General features: G+C 31.5%; 2 protein-coding genes and 1 long non-coding RNA gene across 3 annotated transcripts; 1 reads left to right on the plus strand and 2 right to left on the minus strand.

The window, feature by feature from the left end:
- The first annotated feature begins 665 nt into the window (after positions 1-665).
- On the plus strand, positions 666-1,756 carry LOC140178348 (uncharacterized). Its single transcript, XR_011871257.1, has 3 exons — positions 666-787; positions 1,224-1,337; positions 1,447-1,756. It is a non-coding gene; the product is annotated as an uncharacterized lncRNA (long non-coding RNA).
- A 57-nt stretch (positions 1,757-1,813) lies between these two features.
- LOC140178349 (receptor-like protein 53) lies at positions 1,814-5,590 on the minus strand. The gene is made up of 2 exons (XM_072214857.1): positions 5,155-5,590; positions 1,814-4,040 (listed from the first exon to the last, which is right to left on the minus strand). The coding sequence occupies exon 2, from the start codon at positions 3,557-3,559 to the stop codon at positions 1,931-1,933; it is 1,629 nt and encodes a 542-aa protein (XP_072070958.1). The 5' UTR covers positions 3,560-4,040; positions 5,155-5,590; the 3' UTR covers positions 1,814-1,930.
- Positions 5,591-6,275: 685 nt separating this feature from the next.
- LOC140178718 (F-box protein SKIP23-like) lies at positions 6,276-7,529 on the minus strand. Its single transcript, XM_072215948.1, has one exon. The coding sequence runs from the start codon at positions 7,527-7,529 to the stop codon at positions 6,276-6,278; it is 1,254 nt and encodes a 417-aa protein (XP_072072049.1).
- Positions 7,530-27,161: the final 19,632 nt, after the last annotated feature.

Below are 27,161 nucleotides of genomic sequence, written 5' to 3' on the forward strand. Positions count from 1 at the left end.
ACCCATAAAAGGTATGATCTTCCATCCCAAAAGACACATTAAATTCTCAATACTAACTTAAACTTCGGAGTGTCTTTGCAGGTACACTCCCCCCCTGTTTCTTGCTCAAAGCTCTACGCGATTGGACATCCTCTTGGAGTAAAAGCTCGGATTATCACAAAGCTCAAAGGTCGGCACCGAAGATAACAACTCGGCGTCGATTCCCAGAGACCGAGCTCTCCCTCCAGGTATCCATACAAGAACACAAAGAATTGTATCATAATAAATTCTAAGGTAAAGTAGATTTTTTATCTTTAATTTAAAGTTTGTTAAAAATTTTAAAAATATCCTTAAGTTTTATTTTGTTTCAATTTTGTTCAAAAATTTATGATTTACATAATAAAACTTAAGAATATTTTTAAAATTTTTAATAATAATTATAATAAAAACTAATTTAGCAATCTATATTTTATATATAATGAAGTATTTGCTTTAGCAAATGTTTGAATTATAAACTAAGCATTTTGAACTTAAAAACATATCATTCTCAATCTCTCCTTCCAAAGAATTACCACTAACAGAAAGTGTGTCCTAAAATTTTGTTTAGTTCCATTCTTGTCCAAAGATACTTAACTTGTCCTATTTGTAAATCTCAAACCTTCAACTGAATAGTCTTACTGGCATTCTTCTTTCGCCAGGAACATAGTGGGGTTATGTGCTGTTTATGGTTGGCTGTCCAGTTTTCGATTATAAGAAATTAGCAATGTGTGAACTTGTTAGAGGAATTGCTGGGGATCTTGTAGAAGAGGTAAATCGTTAGGCAGAAGCTGAAACAATCTGTTCACGGTATTATTATCAGCTGAAACTAATGTGATTCAGTTTAAGGGAACAAATTGTTAAACCAACCAAATTATCAGAATGGGCATTTGCGACACCATTTTGCTTGGCAAAGGCCACAACAGAATCTGCATGAATTGTAACTTGATGTCAGGAACCATAAAACAGATTCCCGTGGTTTCCAATGAAGCAACTTTACATTTCCCATCCTTTCATGGTCAATTATATGCCTCATCTCCTTTGTTTATTTGTTTTTTGTTTGTTTTTGCCTCCCCCCTCCTCCTTTTTCTTTTTCTGAATAATTTTAATTAGATTGGTTGGGTGTTTTCGTTCTTTCTTCCTTTCTGATGTACCAAATGAAAAATGTTGACCTATTCCTTCCTCTTTTTTGCCTTTTGAAAGTGTAGGTGCAATTAATAGACAATTTTACCAACAAGAAAGGAATGACCAGCCACTGCTATAGGATTGCATATAGGTCGACGGAACGTTCTCTTACAGATGATGAAATTAATGATCTACAGGTATTAAATTTATTTAATTCCTTTTTTTTAGAGTAAATCTTGGTCTTATAATGTCATATTTTGTTTGGAAAGTTACTAACAAAAAAAAAAAAAATCTTTCTTAACGCAGTGGAAAGTGAGAGATCAGGTGCAAAGCAAATTAAATGTTGTGTTAAGATGAGCTCTGATGTCCTTATAATTATGAAGAGTTGCTGTTTGCTCTCAATTTTGTTCATGCATAGATCCTTTTCCTCCTCTAAGCATGTGATTCATGCTATAGACAGATATATGTATTATTCCATTTTTGCATATGCCATAAACAGTATTTTGTATCCTCATTTTCCTTGACATGATGTTTTCCCACACTAGAGATTAATTGTGATTTCTGTCTATTTTTAGCCTAAAAAAAATAAATAAAATAGTAAAAGCAGACTTGCATCTATTCCTCATATCATTGCTCTATAAAAGACTCTTCTCTTAAATTTTAAACAATGAGGTTAACATAAAAACTCTTGTATTATTCAAACCTTTTATTACTCTATAATTTTTAATGGCTTACACATATTACAAGAGCATATAGGAATTTCTTACTACATAACAGACTCCTACAGGACTTAAAAGGGGTAAGAAAAGCAAAGTAATTTCTTATTTTTTAACCATGCAAGAATATCTAAACCGAAAGCATTTCCAAGTGCCAGTCCAGCAACAACTCCTCCTCCGTATCCAATTAGAATTATTTTCCAATCGAATTCAATGATAGATCCTGAGTCATGATCATTATCAAGTACAGTTGGGGGAGACCAACTACTATCTCGACATTGCTTCTTCAACTGTATCCCACACAGGCCTTGGTTTCCCACGAAGGAGTTTCCTTCAAACGTAGAAAATTGCTTGTTTTCTGGTATAGGACCTGAGAGTTTGTTAAAGGACACATTGAAAAACTCAAAAAAGGTGAGTTCTGCTAATTCTTGGGGAATTTTTCCTGACAGGCCATTGAGGGAAAGGTCAAGTGCTTCAAGGTTTGAGAGCTTTCCAAAGGAAGATGGAATGTGACCAATAAACAAGTTATTGGACATGTTGAGCAAAACAAGACTCTTGAGATCCCCCAAAACAGATGGAATCTCTCCAGAAATTTTGTTACCCGAAATATCAATGGCTACCATGCAGTAAAATGTTTTCTGAATTTGCTCATAATCTGTGACAACCCCTTTGTTAGACATTGTGAATGAATAGGAAACATGAGTAAACCAATTTTCCCCCCCAAAAAAGACAATCGAATCCTCATATTGTAATTGGCTTATGTTGGAAGTTGTCATGGACTTCAAATTCATGATCATCTCTGGAATCAAATTTCCAGAGAACTTATTGTGGGAAAGATCAAGAATGTGAAGCTTTGGAAATGTGCATATATTTGGGCAATTTATGATTCCATGAAATTCATTAAAACGTAAGCCGATAACTTTCAGCTCAGGAAGTGATCCCAACCAGTAGGGAAATGAGTCGTTGATCGCGTTATAGCTCACGTCAAGAAACTCAAGCATTCTACAATTGACCAATTCTCTTGGCAGCTGGCCTTGCAAATTGTTGTCAGTGACATCAATCATCTTAAGGGCACTTCCCATGACATATGTTTGAGGAAGGTGGCCAAACAATTTGTTTCCATGTAGCATGATGATTTGAAGAGATTGGCTAGAGCTTCCCAAACATGATGGAATGGTGCCATTTAAGTTATTATAGGCCAGATCAAGAAGCACAAGGGATTTTAGATTGCAGATCAATGGAGATATTTCCCCTGTCAATGAACTCCCCGAAATGGACAAACTTTGAAGAGATTTTTTCTCCCAAATCCAGTTAGGTACCACTGACTTGAAATCATTGTTTGATAAGCCTAGAAATGCCAGTTGATCCAAGTCTTGCAAAAAGGATGGGAATTCAACCAAATTGCATGAATCCAATTCTACAACTTCTAATGGAGGAAGGGTTCCATTGGAAGAACCTTTTCCCGGGAGCAAAGAGAGTTTGTTGTCAGATAAAGAAAGATAACTAAGCATTTTGAGCTTCAAAAACATATCATTCTCAATCTCTCCTTCCAAAGAATTACTACTAAGAGAAAGTGTGTGAAGATTCTCTAGTGAAAACAGAGAGTGAGGAACTTCACCTTGAAGGTGATTTTCTTGAAGACCCAACCGCTGTAAGCCAGTTAGGTTCATATCCAAGTTGGAATTCCACCAGTTAAATTGCATTGCTCCAAGCCTAACACCTCAAGTGGGGGAAGGGTAGCATTGAAAGAACCTTTCTCGTTGAGTAAAGATAATTTGTTGTAACCCAAATCAAGGAAAGAAAGCCTTCTCATCTTCAAAAACAATCCAAGCTCTAGTTTCCCTTGCAACGAGTTGAAGCGTAGAAAAAGAGATGTAAGATTGTCCATTCTAAAAAGAGAGTGTGGGAATTCACCATAAAATGTATTGCTTTTAAGATTCAAGTAATCCAGAGATGTTAGGTTCATTATCCAAGATGGTATCTCACCAATTAAGTTGCATCCTTCTAAGGATAAGAAAGATAGGCGGGTGAGATTCATAAAAAATAATGGGAAGGTGCCAATGGTTAACCCGCTGGATTTAAGATTTAGATGCACCAGTTGATTGAGGTTGCCAAACGAAGAAGGAATAGATCCTTGGAAATTGCATTGTGCAATGGTCAACCAATTTAAAGAAGTAAGATTACCTGTTGCAAATTAAACTAAATTTATCAATTACCAATAACCAATTTAAATAATTTAAGTTGAATTACAATTACTAAAAGCATCATCATTACAAACTAAGGTTAGTTATTCAAATTAATGATATTGATGTAGAAGTTCTTGAAGAATCTATTAATCTTATAGATAAATGTAAATGGTTAAATTATGGATAAAACTTGTTTCTTTTGACAAGTCAAAGAGAAAATCAAGTTAAAAACTTATAGCCTACCAAAACCATCTATCAAAATTATCTCTTTATTTTTTACTTAATGATTAAAAAAATATTTTAGTTAACATGTGTCTTAAATATACCAAGAGTAAAAGATTTTAAATATTTTTTAATAAATACAAAATAAATACATTGAAAACTTCAATTTTTTGTATTTTTAATAAAAAAAATATTAAGATATGTCTTTTAGAATTAGGACACAAAATAGCAAAATGCTTTTAAAAAATTAGCAAATGCAACACTATAAATAGAGATTATATTATATATAATGGTATTATTCAAGTGAAATCTATGAGTAATATAAAATTATGATATGAAGATACTTATATTAGAGTAATAGATAGTAGAGATATATACTATTTCGATAGTGCTCTTTTTCTTTCTTATATTATTGTTGAGAGAGAATTATATAGAAGTTATGTTATATTGTTGTTAAAGTGTTTATGTGAATGAGTGATCCGGGTGAATGAATTGTAGAATTTTTACTTAAATTACCAATGGATGTTGGTATTCTACCACTAAATTTGTGTCAAAGATAACCAACTGGTTAACGAGTGACCTTGATTGAAAATCAGGAATCAAACCGTTAAGGTTTTGGTTGTTAGCCAAAACCAAACTTCTCAAGTTTGGAAGTTAGAATATTCCAACTGGAAATTCACCATACAGATCACAATGGGAAAGATCGAGATTTTGCAGATATGTGAGGTTTGTGAGTACATTAGGCACAGATGATTAAATTTTTACACAACTAAGATGAAGTTCTTCAAACCTAATTGTATTTTGAGTTAAACTTCTTAGAGTGGATATGCTGAGTTGCAACTAAAGAGGATATGACACAGTATTGAGATATCTTAGTTGTGAAAAGTTACCTATCATGGTTGGAATTTGAGAGTGGTTGAAGTTATTGTCAGAAAGATCAAGGCTTTGAAGGTGTACAAGAGAAAACAGACTGCTGTTAGCATCTATTGATCCATACAGCTGGCTGCTACTGAGATTAATGCCAATCACATGACCGGTGAGCTCGTGGCATTCGATGCCATCCCAAGAGCAGCAATCTATGCTTGGCATCCAAGAAACAGTTTTGGGATAGCTGACCTGATTGTAAGAAGCAGACTTAGTAATCACAAAACTTTCCTTAAACTGCAACAAGGCATTGCTTTCAGTTCCGTGACATTGGTGAGCCTTTACGATAGTGGACGATGAGAAGAGCAGTGAAAAAAGAAAAAGAAAAAGTGTTGGAAAAACAAGAGACCATAAAAATCCCATGGTATCTTAGTAGGTTTAGTGCAATGCAAATATTGAGATGACAAGTTTGGCACACACCAATTGGCTTTTATAGAGAAACAACACTCCCCCGAATGGTAAAGATTAACTTGATTTACTGCTAGTTGACTCATTTTAATCCAATTTGAATGAATGCGATTTCCATCATGCATTTAACATCAGTCAAAACCCAGTATAAGGGAGCTAAGTCTCTCTTACATACGTCGCAGTCAACAATAAATGGATTCAAAGGTGTGTCTAAATTTCTCTTATATACTTAATAGCTCTGACATTGTCTTCTCTTCTACGTTCACCATTATGGCTTGGTTCGTAGTACCAATAGCTAATACTTAATTACTTTGACATTGTCTTCTCTTCTACGTTCACCATTATGGCTTGGTTGGAGTACTAATGGTTAATAGTTACTATGACATTGTCTTCTCTTCTACGTTCTCTGTTATGGCTTGGTTCGTAGTACTAATCCATTATCTATTTATAAACCCGGTGGACGCACTCCATGATCCTCATTAAATTCTTCCAAAAAAAAAATTATGCATTTTGAAAGCTTCTTCTAAGTAATAGTCCTGCATGATATTGGCAAATTGAAGCCTCAAACTTGACCTTGAAATAACAAGAGAAATCATGAGAATTCCAATACTCAAATCAATCTAAACTAACACTAAAAATCTAAGGTAAAAAAAAAAACAAAACAAACAAAAAAATTAAGTTAGGATAATATCCAAACAGGAGAACAAAAAAATTTCACATCTGTTAACAATCTTTTGAAAGTCCCGTCTTCCAAATTGAAGATGCCAACGTCATGATGCGTAGCAAAGTCTGATGAGTGAACCAAACGCATGTTATCTGTAAAGTAGATTTGATTTCCTTTGCAATTTAAAAAATTGCTCGACAAAATCTGAACAGAAGAATTGAGTCCAATTACTAGTATGTAATTTCCCAAATCATATATTCTTGACCATGCTTTTTCATTTTTCTTCAATTCATAGACATAGAATTTGACGGTCTCCGCAAAATACTTTTTATTCCCCAGGTAACGATGTCTTATATGTCTTATCAACATCAATAAACTTCCATTATCACATCCAATTAGATAGTAACACTTGAAGCTTCCGAAGACAATATCCGATGGAGGTGGTGTGGCTTCATAAATTCTTCCCACTGGTCCTGATTTATTTTTGGTATCAAATTCGTATAGTTGGCCTTCGTAATCTACTGCATATATTTTCTCTTGAAAAAATATGACATCGCAAATGTCGGTGTATCTTGTTGAAAATCTATGCCATCTCTTGTCATTAGGCTTGTAAAAAGCCAAACTACAAAGACCTCCATATATGACCACAGCTATAAAATCATTGTTATTATCGTTGGTAGGAGTTGAATTTATAATAGCCTTCCAAATTTGGGTCTTATGCATACGAACGGTATTTCGAGTGATAATTTGGCCCCCAAAATAAATAGTACATTCATCCCCGTTAATATCAATTACATTGGGGAGAGTTGAAATTGGAGGAAGTTCGAAATGAATCTTTGTAAAAGGATTTAACATTCTTATCGTACCTTCATATACCATGACGATTATCAACCATCCATGACAAGAACCACATATGTTGTTGTCTTGCAGCTCTGGTAGAATAAGATGATAAATCCCCTCCTCTTCAAGACCACCTGTGTCAGGAATTTCTTCCTCAATGGTAGGTAATTGCATGATATGGTAAATGTCCTCCTCTTCACGAGATTGAAATTCTTCACAAGATTCTTTAGCAGCAGCACCACCACCACCACCAATAGGTAGTAGCAGCCAGGGAACTTTGTTGCCGTTAGGGATCTTTGGAAGTTTCATGTTCCATGGCTTACAGACCAATCGTAGTTGAAGGTAGTCATTGTCATATGAATGAAACCGCTTTGTAATTTCGTTTAACAAATCTTGATAAATGTTTGTCCATCGATCAACCTCACCCATTGCAAATTTCAGATGAAACCCAAACTGATGTATAGAATAATTGAAGAATGGAGAAGACTACTCAAAAGACAGGGTTATTATATTTAGATAAGACTTAGCACGTTTGAAATTAATTATGGTTAGTTGGTTATTATATTTTTCAAAATTCAAACGTTTTTTTTAAAGACTACGAGGATATGATACAAAAAGATGAGATAAGATTTCGCATGTTTAAAATTAACCATGGTTAGTGGGTTATTATATTTTTCGAAATTCAAACTTTTGTTTTTTTAAAGAATACGAGCATATCATACAAGCAATATTTACATTGCATTATTTTCAACGTGATATCAATATATATATATATATATATATATGAAAAAGGCTAGTTATATCCTTTAATTATTTTTTTGTCTTTAATCAGTTTTTTAATTTAAATAATATTATTTAATTAAATTTTACTTAAAACATTTTTATTTTGTAGAAACATATTAGTAATTAAAATTAATTTAAATTTTTAATACTAGAATTTTTCAATTTTTTATTAACTTCATAAAATAGTTATTTTATCATTTTTTCATGCTCTTTGTATGTTTTGCAATTTCCTAAGTTCTTCTCTCTCCTAGGTTTTTCTCTCCTTTATGTTTTTCATAAAAAATTCAATTCAAAAGTGCTACCCCTTTAGAAATAAATTTACTATTTCATACTTAATATTTTATTATTATTATATTTCTTTTAAGTTTATAAATTCGGTTCTAAATTTAAAAAGATTTCGTAATATCTATCTAATATTATCTAATTAATTGATTATTGATCATTTATTAGTTATATTTTTTATTTTTAATATTTTCATATTTTGAAGTACAAAAATAAAAGTATATGTGAGTGATTTAATCATTTAGTCCTTTAAATATTAAGTTTACAAATTTAGTTATAAATGATTCAAAATAAAAAATGAATGACTATGCAAAAAAAAAATTTTGTTACAGAAATAAAAATTAATTTTTTTAATATCTTATTCGATAAAAATTTATTTAATATTTTTTGTATTATTAGCTGGATTTTTTCATTACTTATATATTTGAACATTAACGTTTAAAAAAATATAGGAAAACAACTCTCCTATAAGCCAACATAAGCCAACTCTATTATAATTTAAATTTTATAAATAAATAAAAATTTAAAGATCAAAATTCAAATTTAAAAAAGACTCTTTCTATCTTAATCACATTTATAATACACAATAGAAACAATCCATAAAAAATATAATCCCTTTCTATTCACTTGGAAATAGTCAAATCTCTTCCTCTACAAATCCGCCGTCTGGAAGCTGCCGCCAATCGAAAACTGTCGCGTCTTTTGAGGCGCTGCGCGACCTCTTCCTTGTGTCTCGTCGCCGCCGTGCTTCTTTCGTTGACGCCACCATCCCGACGCATTTACACTGCCGCGGCCCCGTCCGTTGCGACGCAACCACTGTCGGGCCCATTCGCGACGCACGATCAACTACTTCGATCCATGGTGACTCCTTCACTCGCAATGTGCGGTCACCATGGCTTCCTCCTCGCAACGTGCCACCGTGAGTCTCCTACAGTGCACGCAATGGCGTCCAAGATGTCGTCGTTAGTCACCCTACGGCTCTTCTTCTTCTCCTCCTCTTATTTGGTTTTGAATGATTCTTTTAACTAGTTTTTTATGTTTCTTTTTCCTAAATTTCGAATGATTTTTTTTATTAGTTTTAGATGATTATTTTTCCTATGTTTTGTATGCTTTTTTTCTTAGGTTTTGGATGATTCTTTTTCCTATGTTTTGTATGTTTTTTTTCTTAGGATTTGGATAATTCCTTATCTTATCTTATGTTTTGGTATTTTTTTTAGTTTGGACGTTTTTTTTAAAGAGAAATTAGGGTTTGCGTAATAAATGGTAAAAGGTGAATTAGAGTAAGAAGAGCTAATTAATAATTATTAATTTTATATTTTAAAAAAATAAAATTTAAATAATCAATAATTAATGACAATTAATTAATATAGAGTACAATTTAAATATGTTTGTTGGCTTGTTGTTGGCTATACCTCTATTGGTTCTCGAGCGGAATTGTTTTTAAAATTATTAAAATTTATTTCATAATTCTTTTTAATTATAACACATCTAAAATTGTTAAGTTATATACAAAATATTTTTAAAACACATCCAAAATCATAAATCCAAAATTTAAATTTAAACGTTAAAAACAAAATTAATTTTTTTATATCTTATTCGATAAAAACATATCTAATATTTCTTATTTTTTTATTGTTAGTTGAATTTTTTCATTACTTATATATTTGAACATTAACGTTTTTAAAATTATTAAAATGTATGTTTATAAAATTTGTTTTTCTTTTCAATTATAACACATCTAAAATTATTAACTTATATATAAAATATTTTTAAAACACATCTAAAATCATAAATCTAAAATTTAAATTTAAACGTTAAAAATAAAATTAATTTGTTTAATATCTTATTCAATAAAAACTCATGTAATATTTCTTATTCTTTTATTATTAGTTAGAATTTTTCATTACTTATATATTTGAACATTAACATTTTTAAAATTATTAAAATATATGTTCATAAATTTTTTTTCAATTATCATACATCTAAAATTATTAAGTTATATATAAAATATTTTTAAAACATATCCAAAATCATAAATCTAAAATTTAAATTTAAATATTAAAAATAAAATTATTTTTTTATATCTTATTTGATAAAATACATCTAATATTTTTTTATTAGTTAGATTTTTTTATTACTTATTTGAACATTAATGTTTTAAAATGATTAAAATGTATGTTCATAAAAATTATTTTTTTTAATTATAACACATCTAAAATTATTAAATTATATACAAAATATTTTTGAAATACATAAATCTAAAATTTAGTTCAATATCAATCTCTCTTTAACTCTCCTCCATACAGACAAAATCATACCACAAAGTCAACATGGGCCATTTGAAGCCAAGTCTGATACCACTGTTACGCATACAAACATTGCATATTATTCCTTTCATTTTTCATCCCATTTATCACCCAATACACCTTCTATAAACTCACACAACAGTGACAAATGAATACTAGATTCAGGAGCTACTGACCACATCTGTTCCTCACTATCATATTTTTAAATGCACCACAAAATCAATCCAATACATATTTACCTCCCAAACAATTCTATTATCACTGCACACTATTGTGGGTCAATAAATTTCTTACCACACCTAACTTTGCACAATATTTTATATATTCCAGGTTTCACCTTCAATATTTTATCTATCTCCAAACTAATCACAATTCTCTCATGTTAATTGCTCTTTTTTTAATTTTTCTGCCAAATATAGAATGTGAAGTCTTTGAAGATGATTGGTTCGACTGAATTGAGAGATGGATTGTACTACTTAGCCGACAAGTTGTAATCATAAAATTCCATTAAGACCAATAGCTCCACCAACTTAGCCAATATTAACAACTTCATCACAATTCCAATCACAAATAGCAATGTATGGCATTGTATGCTAGGCCACCTCTCTGATCAAAGACTTAAAGAACTCCACCTTCAGTTTCCTTTTATTAATCCACATATCAATGAATTTTGTGATGTTTGTTATATGGCAAAACAAAAATGATTATCTTTTCTCTTGAGTATAAATAATGCATCCAAACCTTTTGAATTAATACATTTAGACATTTGGGAGTCTTTTTCCAAAATATCCATACACGAGTACCAATATTTTTTAGCTGTTGTTGATGATTTTAGTAGATTCATTTGGATAATCTTATTAAAATCAAAAGGAGAAGTTGGCACAAAAATTCAGAACTTTATCACCTTAGTCAAAAATTAATTTGACACCAATGTCAAAACCATTAGATCCGACAATGGCCCTGAATTCCTTTTTATGATTTTTATGCCAAAAAAGGCATTCACCACTAAAAGTTGTGTCAAAACACCACAAAGGATAGAACGCAAACACCAATACATACTCAATGTCGCTAGAGCCCTAATGTTCCAATCAAGCCTCCCCCATTCTTTTGGTCCTATGTCGTAAACCATGTTGTCTTCTTAATAAATAAAGTTCCCTCACCAATCATTCAAAATAAAACCCCATTTCAACTCCTCTTTCACAAAACACCTGACTTTCACTCACTCAAAGTTTTTGGATGCCTATGTTATGCCTCCACCCTAACCAACTACTGCTCAAAATTCGATCCTCGTGCTAGAAGAAGTGTTTTCTTAGGATTCAAAACTGGCATCTTCATCATACTAGACTTAGACACCCGTGAGATTTTCATCTCCAGAAATGTCCAATTCATTGAGTCATGCCTCCCTTTTCACAAACAAACTCAACATGACCAAAACCCCTAAAACCTTCCCAACATCCTTCTCCAATCACTCACCATCTTTGAAGAACCCAATCAACAACAACCACACTCAACAGTAGCCCAACCTTCACCAAGCACAATTCAAACACCCACAACAGCCCAAACCAACAACGAAGGAACTCCCCTCTCCCAAACAAACACAAGTCCAATTCCTTCTCCAATCACTTCCCCAGCCCAAACCACCTCGTCCACTCTTCCCACAATCCTAACCACACTACTCATTCCCGCTGCACCCCGTAAAAGCCCTAAACCTATCCCATTTCTCATCCCTTCCCCTTTTTGTTCGAAGGTGTCAGACTAGAGCTTCACCATTGGGGAAGCTCATTTTGCCGACGATACTCTCCTTTCGCAGCGTTGAGTCCGTCACTGATGAGGAAGGGTTGGCACCATTTCTCCATTTCTGCGAACACGATATTCTCATCTTGTCTCTTATGTTCTCTATCGCTCTCTGCGGTTATCGGCCTCTATCTGTCTCTCTTCATCCCCCCTCTCTCTCTCTCTCTCGCTCTCTACGACAAGTGTTGTAGTATTTGATTTCTTCTACTTCTATTTTCTCTTTTGTTCTCTCCATCACACTTCTTAATAACACATTGTTATCAAATTGAAGTCGACCCAAATCCAGAATGAGCATACTGCAATTAATCACAAAATTGAATATAGAGAATACACTCTACATGCAAGTAATTAAACAAAATGATAGTAAAAATTCATATAACATCTAGAGAAGACAAATAAAAATTTGAACAGGCAGCATAACTTTTCAAACAAAAAATCATATGACTCCGTATAACTTCATATAAAACTGCAACTAAAACAAACGCAAAAGAGAATAAAAGAGAAATAGAGGATTGAGGTGAAAAAAAAATAGAAGGTTGAGGAGGATAACACGAATTGAAAAATGTGCCTATGAAGATGAAGCTGTGCGACGGCGACTAACCTTGCTCACGATTGGTCCGATGACAGTGATGTAGTGGTGGTTTTGACGGCAGTGAAGGGGCTTGGCTTCAACTGAAATTCTTCAATGGTGAACTACAATTGAGACGATAAGGAGGTGAGAAGAATTAAGAAAGCTCTAATTAGAAATAGCAGAAAGGATAAACTTGAAATTATTAATTTAGATTAAGGGTATTTTTGGAAGAAAAATATTAGTTAAATTTCAGTTTTTGTCCCAAAAAATTTCAATCCCATGTGTTCTCACTTTTTGGAGATACTGAAAGGATAAAAATTTTGTATTTTGAGACTAAAATTTTAGTTCCAATCTCATACAAGATTCTGAGTCTCCGTCTTCCAATCTCTGTCCTAATACTTTAAAACAAATGCTACTTTAAGGTACATATTTGGTTGGATAAAAATAAAGAAAAATTTTTTATGAATAAGTTTAACGCATGTTTTAACTAAACAATTTCTACTTACCTCCTCTTTTAATTTACAAGATTTAAGAAATAAAAATATCCTTTGTGTATTTTATATCTCACTATATATGATTTATTAAAAAGAACTCCAAAGAATTTCGAATTGAAATTGACGCTTTGCTAGGATTTTCACAACTGAGTAGAGTATTCATCTTGTGGTCTGATTTTACATTGGACTTAGTGAATTTTTTTTGTCCTAATCAGTGCTTCTAAGAAGAGGTGATGGAGGACCGTAGTAAGAGTAATATGGATAAAGAAAAAAATTATATTCTTTAGAGAAGAGGAGATAGGTGAAAGTCTCCAGATCTGTTCAAAGAGCCTTGTTGGTAGAATTCTGGTGAATCAAGCTTTTACTGTGGGAACCATCGAAGGAGCTATGAGAGTAATATGGTCTCACCCAGAAGGATTTAAAGTACAAGAATTGGGAGGTAATCTATTTTAATTTTTCTTTGAAAAAGAAGTCGATATACTAAGAATAGAAAGAGTTGAAGAAACAGTGGGGGAATACGATGATCTGGTAATGGTGTCGATCTAGGTCCAATTGTGGGGAATCCCAAAACATTATAAAACTAAAGAGTTAGGGAGAAAATTAGGGAGAAGTCTAGGTGAAATTATGGAAGCTGCCATTTTTTTGAATGAAAGGCAGGGTGACGCGAATAGTTAAAGCACAGGTGCGGATCGATGTAACAAAGCCATTTAGAAGGATTTTGAAAATTACAGGATCAAATAAGAAGGTGCTGGAGATCTCTCTGAAATATGAACGCTTATGATGCTTTTGTACCTATTGTGGCTATGTAGGACATAAACGGAGAACGTGCAGCAACTACTTGGAGGATACAGTAAAGGATGAAGTAAAAGAAGATGGATGGGGAGGTTGGTTGAAAGTAGAGCAAACAGGCTGGCGAGTAGAGGAACAGAAGGAGAATGTTAATCCTAATGATCAAGAAATGGAGATCAACAAAAGGGAGACCCTGAACCGCCCAACACCAGTAAGCCTGTTGAAGAGCTTTGCTGGCTTGTCAGTGAAGGAAAAATAGGGGTAGCACTCAGCAGGGGGAGGAGGTGTGCAGTTCGATAAATGGTGATGGTGAAATAAGTCAGAGAAAAGGGGAGGGTGGCAAGTCAGGTCAAAATTTGGTTCTAAGCCATCAACTAATCACCTAGCAGGCAGCATAGGAGGTAGAAGAGGAAAATGGGTCTATTGCAGCAGAAGAAAGTAGAAATGGCAAATTGGAGGGTTTGGGAGACACTGTGAAGTCAGGCTTCCAGATTGGTCAGAGTTCTTCTACGGATACTAGCAAGAAGAGGTCAATGAAACTAAAGCATATGGCAAGGAAACTTGGTGAAAACTTAACCAGACAGATTGGAGAGAAACAGAGATCATGGAGGGAGGATATAACGACTGTGCAGAAGCAATGCATCAATGATGAGAGCTCAAGTTTGAAGGAGTAGGGTGCCAACCCTCAAGTGGCACCCAATGAGGGATGAAGCTGTTGATGTGAAATTTTCAGGGTTTGAAAAAATAACTGACAGTTCACAACATACAAGAGATCAATAGATCTCATTCCCCTGAGGTACTGTTTCTTTCTGAAACCAAAAACAACTGACAGTTCACAACATACAAGAGATCAATAGATCTCATTTCTCCGAGGTACTGTTTCTTTCTGAAACCAAAAACAACACTTCGTTTGTGACTGAACAGTGCTACAAGTTGGGATTTCAAAATGTGAGATGTGTGGAGTCTCAGGGTTTGTCAGGGAGGCTGGTTCTGGCGTGGAAAGATGAGGCAAAGGTGATAGTGAAAAGGTGTGAAGACTTCTACATTCATTGGAGATGGCATCATCAGATTAACCAAAAAACATGGGACCTGATGGGGGTTCACCTACAGAGCAAAGATGGCCAACGTTCTTTACAATATAGGAGCATCCTAGACCAAATAGACTTGGCCGGGGAACATTATTTGGTATTGGGTGATTTCAATGCTATATCTTCATCGGAGGAAAGGGAGGGTGAAAGACCAAAGTCAACAACGTCTATGCAAGGTTTCAACAATTTTATTAAAGTAGGAGGTATGGTAGACACGGGCTTTGAGGAAGACCGTTTCACATGGGGCAATAGGCAATTTGGAGGGATGTTGGTTAGAGAATGACTAGACAGATGCTTAACCTCAATCCGATGATTGGAGGACTATCCAAGAGTTGGGATTATGCACCTACTTGACCAAGGTTCAGATCATAGACTTATCTTGCTAAACTCTGATGTAATATAGAGGAAGGCAAGGAGACGGTTTAAATTTCAAGAAAGATGGTGTGAAAATGAAGAAGTAGTACAAATTGTGAAGGAGTTATGGAAGGAAGAAGCAACTAGCTCTCCAATGTATCAACTGTTCACAAAATTAAAGAGATGTCGAGACCGAATAGTTACCTGGAAGCAACTAAGCGGAGCTAACTCTTTGAACAAGATCAAAGATTTACAGAGGAGAATTGAGTCTGAAAAGAGCAAAAATGACCATGCTGATGGAACATTGATCAGAATTTTAGAAGAGGAGTTGACTGAAGCGTACCTCGGCGAAGAAAGATATTGGAAAGAAAAATGAAGGGTGCTGTGGCTAAAATATGGGGATCAAAATACCAGATTTTTTCACTTAAAAATAAAAATAAAAAATAGGAACAAAATTTAGAAATTAGAAGATGAAAATGGGGCAGTAAGCTTTGAGGCGGAGGGTATCAGTCAAATAGCCCAAAATTACTTTAAAAAACTGTTTACAACAAGTGTCCCACCCAAACCAACGGAGATAATCTCAACGATGAGAAGAAAGGTTACAACTAGAAATAACTGGTTCCTTACTAGACCAGTCTCAGAAAAGGAAATTAAAAGAGTCGTTTTCTCTATTAACCCATTTTCAACTCCTGGGGATGATGGTTATTATACGGTAAAATTTTACCAATTTTTCTGGCACACCATCAAAGAGGATGTTCTAACTTCTAAGGGTAGTTCATAGCTTCTTTAGGGGAGGAAAAATGCTTAAAGCTTTTAACCACACTCATATTTGCCTCATACCGAATATTAATAATGCAACTACTATAGCTCAGGTGAGACCTATATATAAGCTTGAGTACAGATTTTTATAAGATTATTTCAAAGTGCTTATTCATAGAATGCAATCCATCATAAATAAAGTTGTCAGTGAAAATAAAGTACTTTTATTAAAGGGAGGTTAATAAGTGATAATGTACTTATAGCACGAGTTTATGCATTTCTTGAAGAATAAGAGATTTGGAGATTGGGACGTGGCTTTAAAATTAGATATGAGTAAGGCATACGACAAGGTAGAGTGGAGTTTTTTATGGAGGATTATGCAAGGATTTTATGATCGGTAGACTAACTGGCTAAAAGAGTGTGTGTCTACTGTTTCATATTCTGTTACTCCGGATTGTCAACTTAGAAGTTTCTTTCGACCTACTAGAGGGTTCAGACAAGAAAATCCTCTTTCTCCATACCTATTTAGTCTTTGTGTGGAGGGGTTATCCCATTTGCTCCATAGAGGAGAACAGAATAATGTGCTAATTGGTCTTAAATTAAACAGCAACTATTTTAATATAAGTCATTTATTCTTTGCTGATAACTCTATCATATTCAGTAAAGCTAATCCTCAGTTATGCCAGAGTATTATGCAAATTTTGTAGTTATATGAATTTATTAGTGATCAAGAGACTAACCTGAGTAAATCAACTGTGTTTTTTAGTCGAAATACACCACAACATAACAGAAACGAGCTTATAAATATTCTGTAGGTCCTTAACATTGGTCGAAAAGTTTTAATTAAATTACTTATTTTTTATATTTACTTATTTTTATTTGTTGGATTGCATTAAATTATATTAGTTTAAAATGTATTGATTTTTTTAAAATTATATTAATAAAATTTAAATTATAATTTTTTAAAATTAAAGAAAGTAAATCGATTAGAAGGATCGGAGAAGGAGATTTTGAGAGCAGTGGATTAACGGATTTAAAAAGTAGTTATTAATTTCACCTTTAATTCTAGATGCTAACTGTTTAAATTGGATTAACACTAAACAATTTAAATTTGTAACTGTCCACTAATTTTAACGTCTTTATTTTTCAACTTTTCAATTTAAATAATAACAAATTATATAGGTTTATATTTTAAATAGATCAAAATCATATTATAAACACTAATTTTTCTCATTGTAAATAATGTATAACTCACTATAAATATCTCGTTTACACATAGATACACACATATATATAACCAATCAATGAATAGTCTAGGATAATTAAAAAATAAAAATTGATAGGGTTGAATCACTATAACTATAGTACATTCTCATGAACACAACGAATGTTAACGGACAAACAGACCGAAATCATTTCCCTGCAACAAATGAACGAAATCACAGCAAGCAAGGTAGGTAGGAAGAAAGAAGTAGTGACTTAAAGAAAACATTATTAAAATAAAGGAGATGAAGAAATTAGGTATTACCTTGAGGGGAAAGTCTCCACAATCGATTGAAGTTTCAAACTAATCAATTGAATTAGAAGTCAAGTGCAAAGTTCAATCGATTTTTAGCCATAATCAATCAATTGTTTTAAAGAAATCAATCGATTGAAAATCCTAAACAATCGATTGAATTACATAAATTCCACATTTAATTCATTGTTCAATCGATTGGTTACTATGACCAAATTTCACATTTAAATTGGTGAATAATCCATCACCAATTAAACTATAGTGTATTATTTAATTCATTGTTCAATTGGAGCCATTTATTTAATTGGTGATGGATTATTTACCAATTTATAATGTTAATATTAAGGAAAAGATAAGATTAGAGTATCTAAATCAAAATAAAACCGCAAAAATTGAAGATAGAATTTTAAAGATAAGATAGATGAATAACAAGATAATTTCTAAAAACGATAACAAGATTGAAATAGGCGTAGTACACATTTCAATCGATTGGGTAGCACACTTTAATCGATTGAATTTGGCATGTCCATATTGTTTTCATGAATTCAATCGATTGGGTATAAAAAACAATGGATTGAATTGTGAGACCAGGTTGTTTTGAAGCATTCAATCGATTGGAAGTTCTAAACAATCGATTGAATTGTAAGAAACACACATTTTTAGTCATCAATCGATTGATTTTTGCGAAAACCATGCTCCCCAACAATTTTCAATCGATTGTTTAGTGGTAAACTGTAATCCAATCGATTGAGTTATAATTCAATCGATTGGTTTGATAGTTCAATCGATTAGTTTTCAAGGAAACACGATTTTATGATTCCTCACGAACGTGACGGATCAAATTTAATCTTTTAATCGATTGGAATAGCCAAAAAATTTATTAGGATCAATGGAATATCTAATTCGTTATTGTTTTTGTTCTTGATTGTTAATAAACATGATAGATTTATGATAAAATAATTATTTCTAAAATAAAAAATCGTTTTTATAATTAAATAAAATATATGGGGTTAATTTGTAATTAAATTTAAAAAAGTACTATTTAGCAATTATTAAAAAAACTTAAAAAACATGATTGATAATGGAACCATTTAATGGTCCAAACATTCTTAGACCACCAAATCTGGTGCCAACCTTGTATATATGGAAGTCTTATGCCCTGCCTACTCCTATAAGTATATAATCAAACTTTATAGAATTGTGGTTGGCACACTATAATACCTCGCCATTACACAAGACCATATTTTTCTTTTGCTATTCGTAAGATAAGTCGATTCATCCAATGTCCATTATTGGCGCATTGAAAAGCAACAAATAGAGTTTTGAGATACCTCCAAGGGGCAAAAGAGCATGGTCGATCTCATTATACACAAGTACAAATGTACAATGATTACATACTCTAGGTCTAGTGACTCAGATTGGCCTGCTGATTTGAGAATATAAGATCTATTTCAAGATATTGTGTTTATTTGAATTCTAATTTGATATCTTGATCTTACAGGAAACAAAAAACCATTGGCATGCCTTGTATAAAGGCTGAATTTTGAAACTTGGCATCTTATGAATCAGAATTGGCATGGCTAAAAGATCTGCTTGAAAAATTGAGAATCAACTTGACACTAGCCCATACCAAATTTTGTGACAATCTTAGCGCAATGTTATTGATTACAAATTCAATTTTGTATGACAGGACGAAACATTTTCAATTGGACATGCAATTGATTTGGGATAAGATAAGAAACAAGAAACTTCATCTAATGCTGTAATGCACATTCTTGGGATAGAACAAGTTGCCTGCATGCATCCTCACAAAGTCTTTGATTGCCCCTGTCTTTGAGAGATTCGAGACCAAACTTTGAGTTGTGCAGAGGCCTAACTCGAATTTGAAGGAAGGTGTAATGCTAATCATGTAATTAGCCCTACAAAATGCAAAACTAATTTAAGTAAAAGAAAATAAAACAAATATACATGGCAAGAATGAGTGGTTGCTTGGATGCCATTAAATCGATAAAAAAAAGATTTTTTTAATGAAAAAAGGTCTTTTTCTATTTTTTAGTATATTTAGTAAATTTTTAATAATAAAAGTAAAAGTACTAGAAAAAAAATATCTTTTTTGAGAAGTTACAATTTATATATCTTTTTTCAAAAGATCTTTTTTCTTAAAAAAAAAAGATGTTTTTCACATAATAAATAAACAAAAAAATACTTTTATCTTATTTTATCCGAACATAATTGATAGATAAAAAGATTTTTTTACATAAGATATCCAAACATAAAATCACTTTTACTTTTGTAAAATTTTTTTTAAAAAAATCATTTAAAAAAAGATTTTTTTCGAGAATGAGTTAGTCCTAACTTTGTATTAATTGAAAATTCTTTCGTAGGGCTATCGGTAAGTCCGATGACGGTGATACAGTGGTGGTTTTGGCGGCAGCGAAGAAGCTTCGCTTCAACTGAAATTCTTCGATGGTGAACTACGATTGAGACGACATAACGATTGAGACGACATAGAGGTGAGAAGAATGGAGGAAGCCCTAATTAAAAAGAACATAAAGGATAAACTTAAAATTATTAATTTAGATTGAGGGTATTTTTGAAAAAAAAAATTATTAGTTAAATTTTAAAAGAATTAAAATTTTATATTTTGAAACTAAAATTTTAGTTCCAATCTCATATATGATTTTGAGTTTTCATCTTCCAATCTTTATCCTAACACTTTAAAACAAATGCTACTCCAAGGTACATATTTTGTTGGATAAAAATAAAGAAAAATTTTTTATGAATGCGTTTAACGCATGTTTTAACTAAACAATTTCTACTTACCCCTCTTTTAATTTACAAGATTTAAGAAATAAAAACATGCTTTGTGTATTTCATATCTCACACATCATATATACAACAGTGTATTATATATGATTTATTAAAAAGAACTCCAAAGAACACGGTGAAGAGAACAAACAATATTTGACTAAAATATAATTAAATGTAAAATAACGAACAAACTTGTATGCTAATAATAAAAAAGGCGATAAACATGTCTTAATCAAAGGAAGAATAAAACAAAAAATTAATAGCAAAGGCTTAAAAGTCCAAGGTCAAAACAGAAAAGAACAAAAAAAACTTAGGATAATACCCAAACAGGGGAACAAAAAAAATTCACATCTGTTAACAATCTTTTGAAACTCCCATCTTCCAAATTGAAGATGCCAAGGTCATGACGCGAAGCAAAGTCTGATGGGTGTTCCTTACACATGCTATCTGTAAAATAGATTTGATTTCCTTTGCAATTCAAAAAATTGCTCGACAACATTTGAACAGAAGAATTAAGACCAATTACTAGTATGTAATTTCCCAAATCATATATTCTTGACCATACTTTTTCATTTTTCTTCAATTCATAGACATAGAATTTGACGGTCTCCACAGAACACTTTTTATTCCCTATGTAAGGACGTCTTATATGTCTTATCAACATCAATAAACTTCCATTATCACATCCAATTAGATAGTAAAACTTTCTTAAGACAACATCCCATGGAGGTGGTGTGGCTTCAAAAATTCTTCCCACTGGTCCTGATTTATTTTTGGTATCAAATTCGTATAGTTAGCCTTCGTAATCTACTGCATATATTTTCTCTTGAAAAAATATGACATCACAGATGTTGGTGCATCTTGCTGGAAATCTAAGCCATCTCTTGTCATTCGGCTTGTAAAAAGCCAAACTACTAAGACATCCATATATGACCACAGCTATAAAATCATTGTTATTATCATTGCTAGGAGTAGAATTTATAATAGCCTTCCAAATTTGGGTATTATGCATAAGAATAGTATTTCGAGTGACAATTCTGCCCCCAAAATAAATAGTACATTCATCCCCATTAATATCAATTACATTGGGGAGAGTTGAAATTGGAGGAAGTTCGAAGTGAACCTTTGTAAAAGGATTTAACATTTTTATCGTACCTTCATGTACCATTACGATTATCACCCATCCATGACAAGAACCACATATTTTGTTGTCTTGCAGCTCTGGTAGAATAAGATGATAAATCCCCTCCTCTTCAAGACCACCTGTGTCAAGAATTTGTTCGTCAATGGTAGGTAATTGCATGATATGGTAAATGTCCTCCTCTTCACGAGAATGAAATTCTTCAAAAGATTCTTTAGCAGCAGCACCACCACCACCAATAGGTAGTAGCAGCCACGGAACTTTGTTGCCATTAGGAATCTTTGGAAGCTTCAAGTTCCATTGCTTACAAACGAAGCGTTGTTGAAGGTAGTCATTGTCATATGAATGAAACGGCTTTGTAATTTCTTTTAACAAATCTTGATGAATGTTTGACCATCGATCAACCTCACCCATTGCAGAAGAATTGAAGAATGGAAAAGACTACTCAAAAGACATGGCTATTATATGTAAAGATAAGATTTAGTACCTTGGAAATAATGCAATGTAAAGATAAGATTTAGTATCTTGGAAATAATCCAATGCCTCACTTTTCTTTGCTAGTTCATCATTGGAAATAATGCAATATATTTTGAAAAATATATTGGGTGAAAATATTTTTAAAAGTTAAAACTGAAAATACTGGAAACATGGAAATAGGATTTTTTTTACTTTGTTCTATTTTTTGAAAATGTTTTCGTTGAAAATATTTTTAAAATGTTTAATCAATTATATTTAATTTTCATATCTTATTTTCATTTTTGACAAAAGATTCTGACTTATTATTAATACAAAGGTAAATTAATATTAATTTTGTTTCTTTGAAGAATTGTGATTTGACACGGATGATTGTGATTGAGAAGAGGAACACAAATATTAAGTATATGTTGTATGTGGATTGTTACTTTTATTTAATTTTGTATGCACAATAGTAGTTTGATATAAGGTTTTGTTTAAATTGGTTAGCTGTGTTTTTAGCTATTTATTTGAAGAAAGAAAATGTACTTTGTTTTGTCTTCTTTTTTCCATATGATTTCATATGCATAGCTCTGCTGATTTTAAAAAAAGTCAAGGTTTTGTCTTCTTTAATTTTACTTACTCTTTTTAAAATATAAATTGTGAAATTTATTCATTTATTATGGGTTTTCTTATCCTTTACAGTGTACAGAATGTATCAAATCATTTTAAATTTGGATGAATGAAGAAACAATAGATAATGACTTTGTAAATTTCGATTCTAATTGCTGTAATATTCTTTGTTCATTAAATTTGATGGTGAATTATCATCTGATTGGCCAAAGTCTCTCACTTTCTTATGTTTAATTCTTTGGGAACATCTTATATTTGGGAATTTTATTACTACTCCTTATTTGTTTTGAACTTTTGTCTATTTTCTTTTTCATTGACAAATGTAAACTTTGATGTTGACTAGCTACGTTTTATTAGTTTGTAATTTCAAAGATGTACAGTTGATTTTCTAAAAATATTCTTCACGGTATGACAATTTTTATCTATTTCCTTTGATATATAAGTTGTGAAATTTATTAGTGTATTGATTCATTCATGTTTTCTGTTTAGAGAATGTATCCAATTATTTTAAATTTGGATGAATGAAAAACAATAAAAAATGACTTTGTAAATTTGATTCTAATTGGCAAAATGTTCTTTGTTCATTAAACTTGAAGGTGATTTGATTGGCCATAATCTTTCACTTTTTCCGATTTCTTTTTCCTTTTTTTCTCTGATATTTAATTCTTCAATAATATGTTCTGTTTGAAAATTTTGTTACTGATCATTATTTATTTTGTGATCTTATCTATTTTTTTTAATTTGGCAAATTCAAGCTCTATGTTGAATATAGGTTGTATTAGTTTGTAGTTTTTGAGATGCGCAATCTTTACTGACCAATTTAAACTTTGATGTTAAATAGGTTGTGTTTGTAATTTTTGACATGCACAATTGATTTTTTGAAAATATTTTTCACGGACCTTTATTACTTTACCTATTCTCTTTGAAATATAAAGTGTGAAATTTATTAATTTATTGATTCATTCTCGGTTTTCTGTTTAGAGAATGTATCCAATTATTTTAAACTTAGATGAACGAAAAAATAATAGAAATTGACTTTGTAAATTTTGATTCTAAGTTGTGTAATGATCTTTGTCTATTAAATTTGATAGTGAATAATCTTATGACTGAATCTAATTTTAATGGTTTATTCGTTAATATTTCTTTGAAAATCGTAATTTTTTATTTTATTTTTTTTCTGTAACAGATTACTATGATTTTAGTTGCTTATTGAAGACATTGAATTGCATAGAGGAAAAGAACGTAAAACGTTTGATCCAGATTGGGAGAATTCAGAAGAAAAAAAAGGAAGGAGAAGAAGAAGATTTCAATAAAGTTTATATTTGTGCAAAGCCAAACAAATCTTTTGAAAAAAAAATGTAAGAGTAATAAGTAGAATGAAAAAAGAGCAAAATTCAGATAATGAATTTGGCTTTGAAGAGTTTTTGGATACTGCAAAAGATGGAAGCTTTCATATTAAAACACGGATTTATATTAAAAGTAATAAGAATCATTGTTAGAAAAAACCAAATGTGAAATAAATTGGACTTAGAGATTATAATATTATGTATTGTCTTAGAACAATAGAGTTTTTTTTTTTTTCCTAATTCAAATACTAGTGTCTTCGAAATCATTCAGGGTGCTCATCTAAATTAGAGTGAAGTGAAATAAATTTTTTAAACAAAAAAAATATTAATAAAATTCTCTAACAAATTAGTTTAAATTAAAATCTTTTACTCTAATTATAATGACTAATTAAAAGGTAGTGTATCCATATCTACTATATATCCTAAAATATTTTATTGGTATTTTTTTTTTAAAATTAATTTATCCAAAATATAAATTCTCAAAAATTTATTTGTCACTTTGCTCTCCAAATTAATATATCTTTTGCTTTTAGAATAGCTAAAAAAAATTGATTTGCCAACGAGCTATAACTCAAATAGCATAATCTCTCTGTACTCACTTAAAAGGTTATGGGTTCGAGTCTTCCTATCTTCGGTAAAAAAAAAACGATTTAAAAAAAATGTTAGAAATTATAATTTATTTTCTTAATTATTTTTCTAAATTTTAAATAAAAATTTTAAATTTTTTTATCTTTTTTATATTTAAAAAAACAGAATTTAGATCCTCTAAATTTTGGATTTTTACTTAAGAGGGTAAAGTGTGATGGTCTCTCATCCTTAAATATTTTTTCTTTCATATTTTCTTTTGATTTCATCTATGAAATAAATAGTAAAAGATCACATTTTATCCTCTCAAATAAAATTTAAAATTTAGAGAATTTAAAAAAAAATATATAATTTATTTTTATTTATTTAAATATTATAAAAATATATTAGTATTACCAATTACAAATGATCACCTAATAAAAAAAAATCAAAATGCAAATGGTAATAAGAAAAAAAGGAAGGAGAAGAAGAAGATTTCAATGAAGTTCATGTCTGTGAAGCCAAACAAGCCTTCTAATATAAGAGTAATAAGTAGAACGAAAAAGGGGCAAAGTTCAGATAAAGAATTTGGCTCGAAAGAGTTTTGGGATACTACAAAAGATAGAAGTTTTCGTCATAGAACACAAATTTATATTAAAAGTAATAAGAATCCTCATTAAAAAGAATCAAATACAAATAAATTTGACTTAGAGATTATAATATTATTATATATTGTCTTAGAACAACAGAGATTTTTTTTTTTTCTAATTTCAAATACTAGTGGGTGTTTATCTAAATTTGAGTAAATTGACAAATAATTCCTTAGGAAAATATATTTTAAATAGATTAGCATTTAAACAAAAAAAATGACTAATAAAATTTTTTAATAAGTTTGTTCAAATTAAAACTTTCTACTCTAATCATAAGAATTAATTAAAAGATTGTGTGTCCACATCTGTTATTTTAAAAAAATTTATTGATATTTTTTTAGGACTAATTTATCCAAAATATAAATCTTTAAAAAATTATTTGTCACTTTATTCTCTAAATTAATACATCTCTTGCTTTTAGAATAGCTTAAAAAAGAAATGAATTAAAAAATTTGTGAGAAATTCTAATTCTTTTTTTAACTATTTTAAATTTTAAATAAAAATTTTAAAATTTTTTTATCTTTTTTTATGTTTAAAAAAACATATATAATTATTTATTTATTTATTTAAATATTATAAAAATAAATTAGTATTCCCAATTACAAATGATTACCTAATAAAAAAAAATTCACAATGCAAATCGTAATAAGTTTCAGAGAGGCTGAAATTTTTGGGAATTGATAAGTCTTTGTACCAAAAAATTAAAAATCTCATAAGAAATGTGGCAAAATACATTGATTAAGATATCTCTTCAAAAGTTAAGTATGGATTTATATTAGAGACAAAAACGATACTTTATTCTTTTTCAATATTTGGCAGACTAAATTTGTTTCTAAAAAGAGTATTTATTTGTGCTCTGTTAGGGTTTCTTAGTGCTCTGTTAGGGTTTCTTAACGGAGTTCCTAGTGCCGTCAAGGCTACATTGTCAAGATCAATTAAATCTCAATACAAGTCTACGTAATCTGCATGGCTGAGACAACGAGGGATGAAGATCGGATCAAGGAAGACAACCTGAAAGGAGGTAGGAATGTGATTCTACTGGAAGAGGCAGACATATCAAAAGGTATTAACGCTTGCTCCAATAGTCTCTATGGCAGACTCTTTGCTTCCAAAACCTTCTCAATTGGAACCATGGGGAATGCTTTAAAGGCTATATGGGGAAACCCGGAAGGATTTAGCGTGAGTGACAAAGGGGATAATTCCTTCCAATTCTTTTTTAATAAAGAAGTGGATGTCTTGCGTGTTGAACGTGGTTCTCCATGGCTATTCAAAGATCATGTGCTCCATGTCAAGAGATGGAAGGAAGATCAGAACTGTGATGAAGAGATATTTCCAATTTTTCAGTTTGGGTTCAATTTTGGGGTTTGCCAGAATCGTTTAAAACCCTCGAAGTTGGACGTAAATTGGGAGAGAATCTGGGCACAGTGTTGGAGGTAGGTAAATTTCAGATGCGAGGCAGAGAAACTAGGATTGTGAAAGCCAAAATCAATATCGATGCTGCCAGGCAAGTGAGAGATCAGTTAATAGTGGCAGGACCTAATAAAAAGGAGGTAGAAGTGGCACTGCGCTATGAGAGACTTAGAAAGTTCTGTACCTATTGCGCAAAATTGGGGCACGAGGTGAAAAACTGCCATGATCTGCTGAAGGACACAGAGAGTGAAATGGTAAAAGAGGATGACATTGGCGAATGGGTTAAAGCTAGCCAAGTGGGAACGCGAATCTACTCT

This window comes from Arachis hypogaea, chromosome 14, assembly GCF_003086295.3.
Source record: "Arachis hypogaea cultivar Tifrunner chromosome 14, arahy.Tifrunner.gnm2.J5K5, whole genome shotgun sequence".
Taxonomy (NCBI): Eukaryota; Viridiplantae; Streptophyta; class Magnoliopsida; order Fabales; family Fabaceae; genus Arachis; species Arachis hypogaea.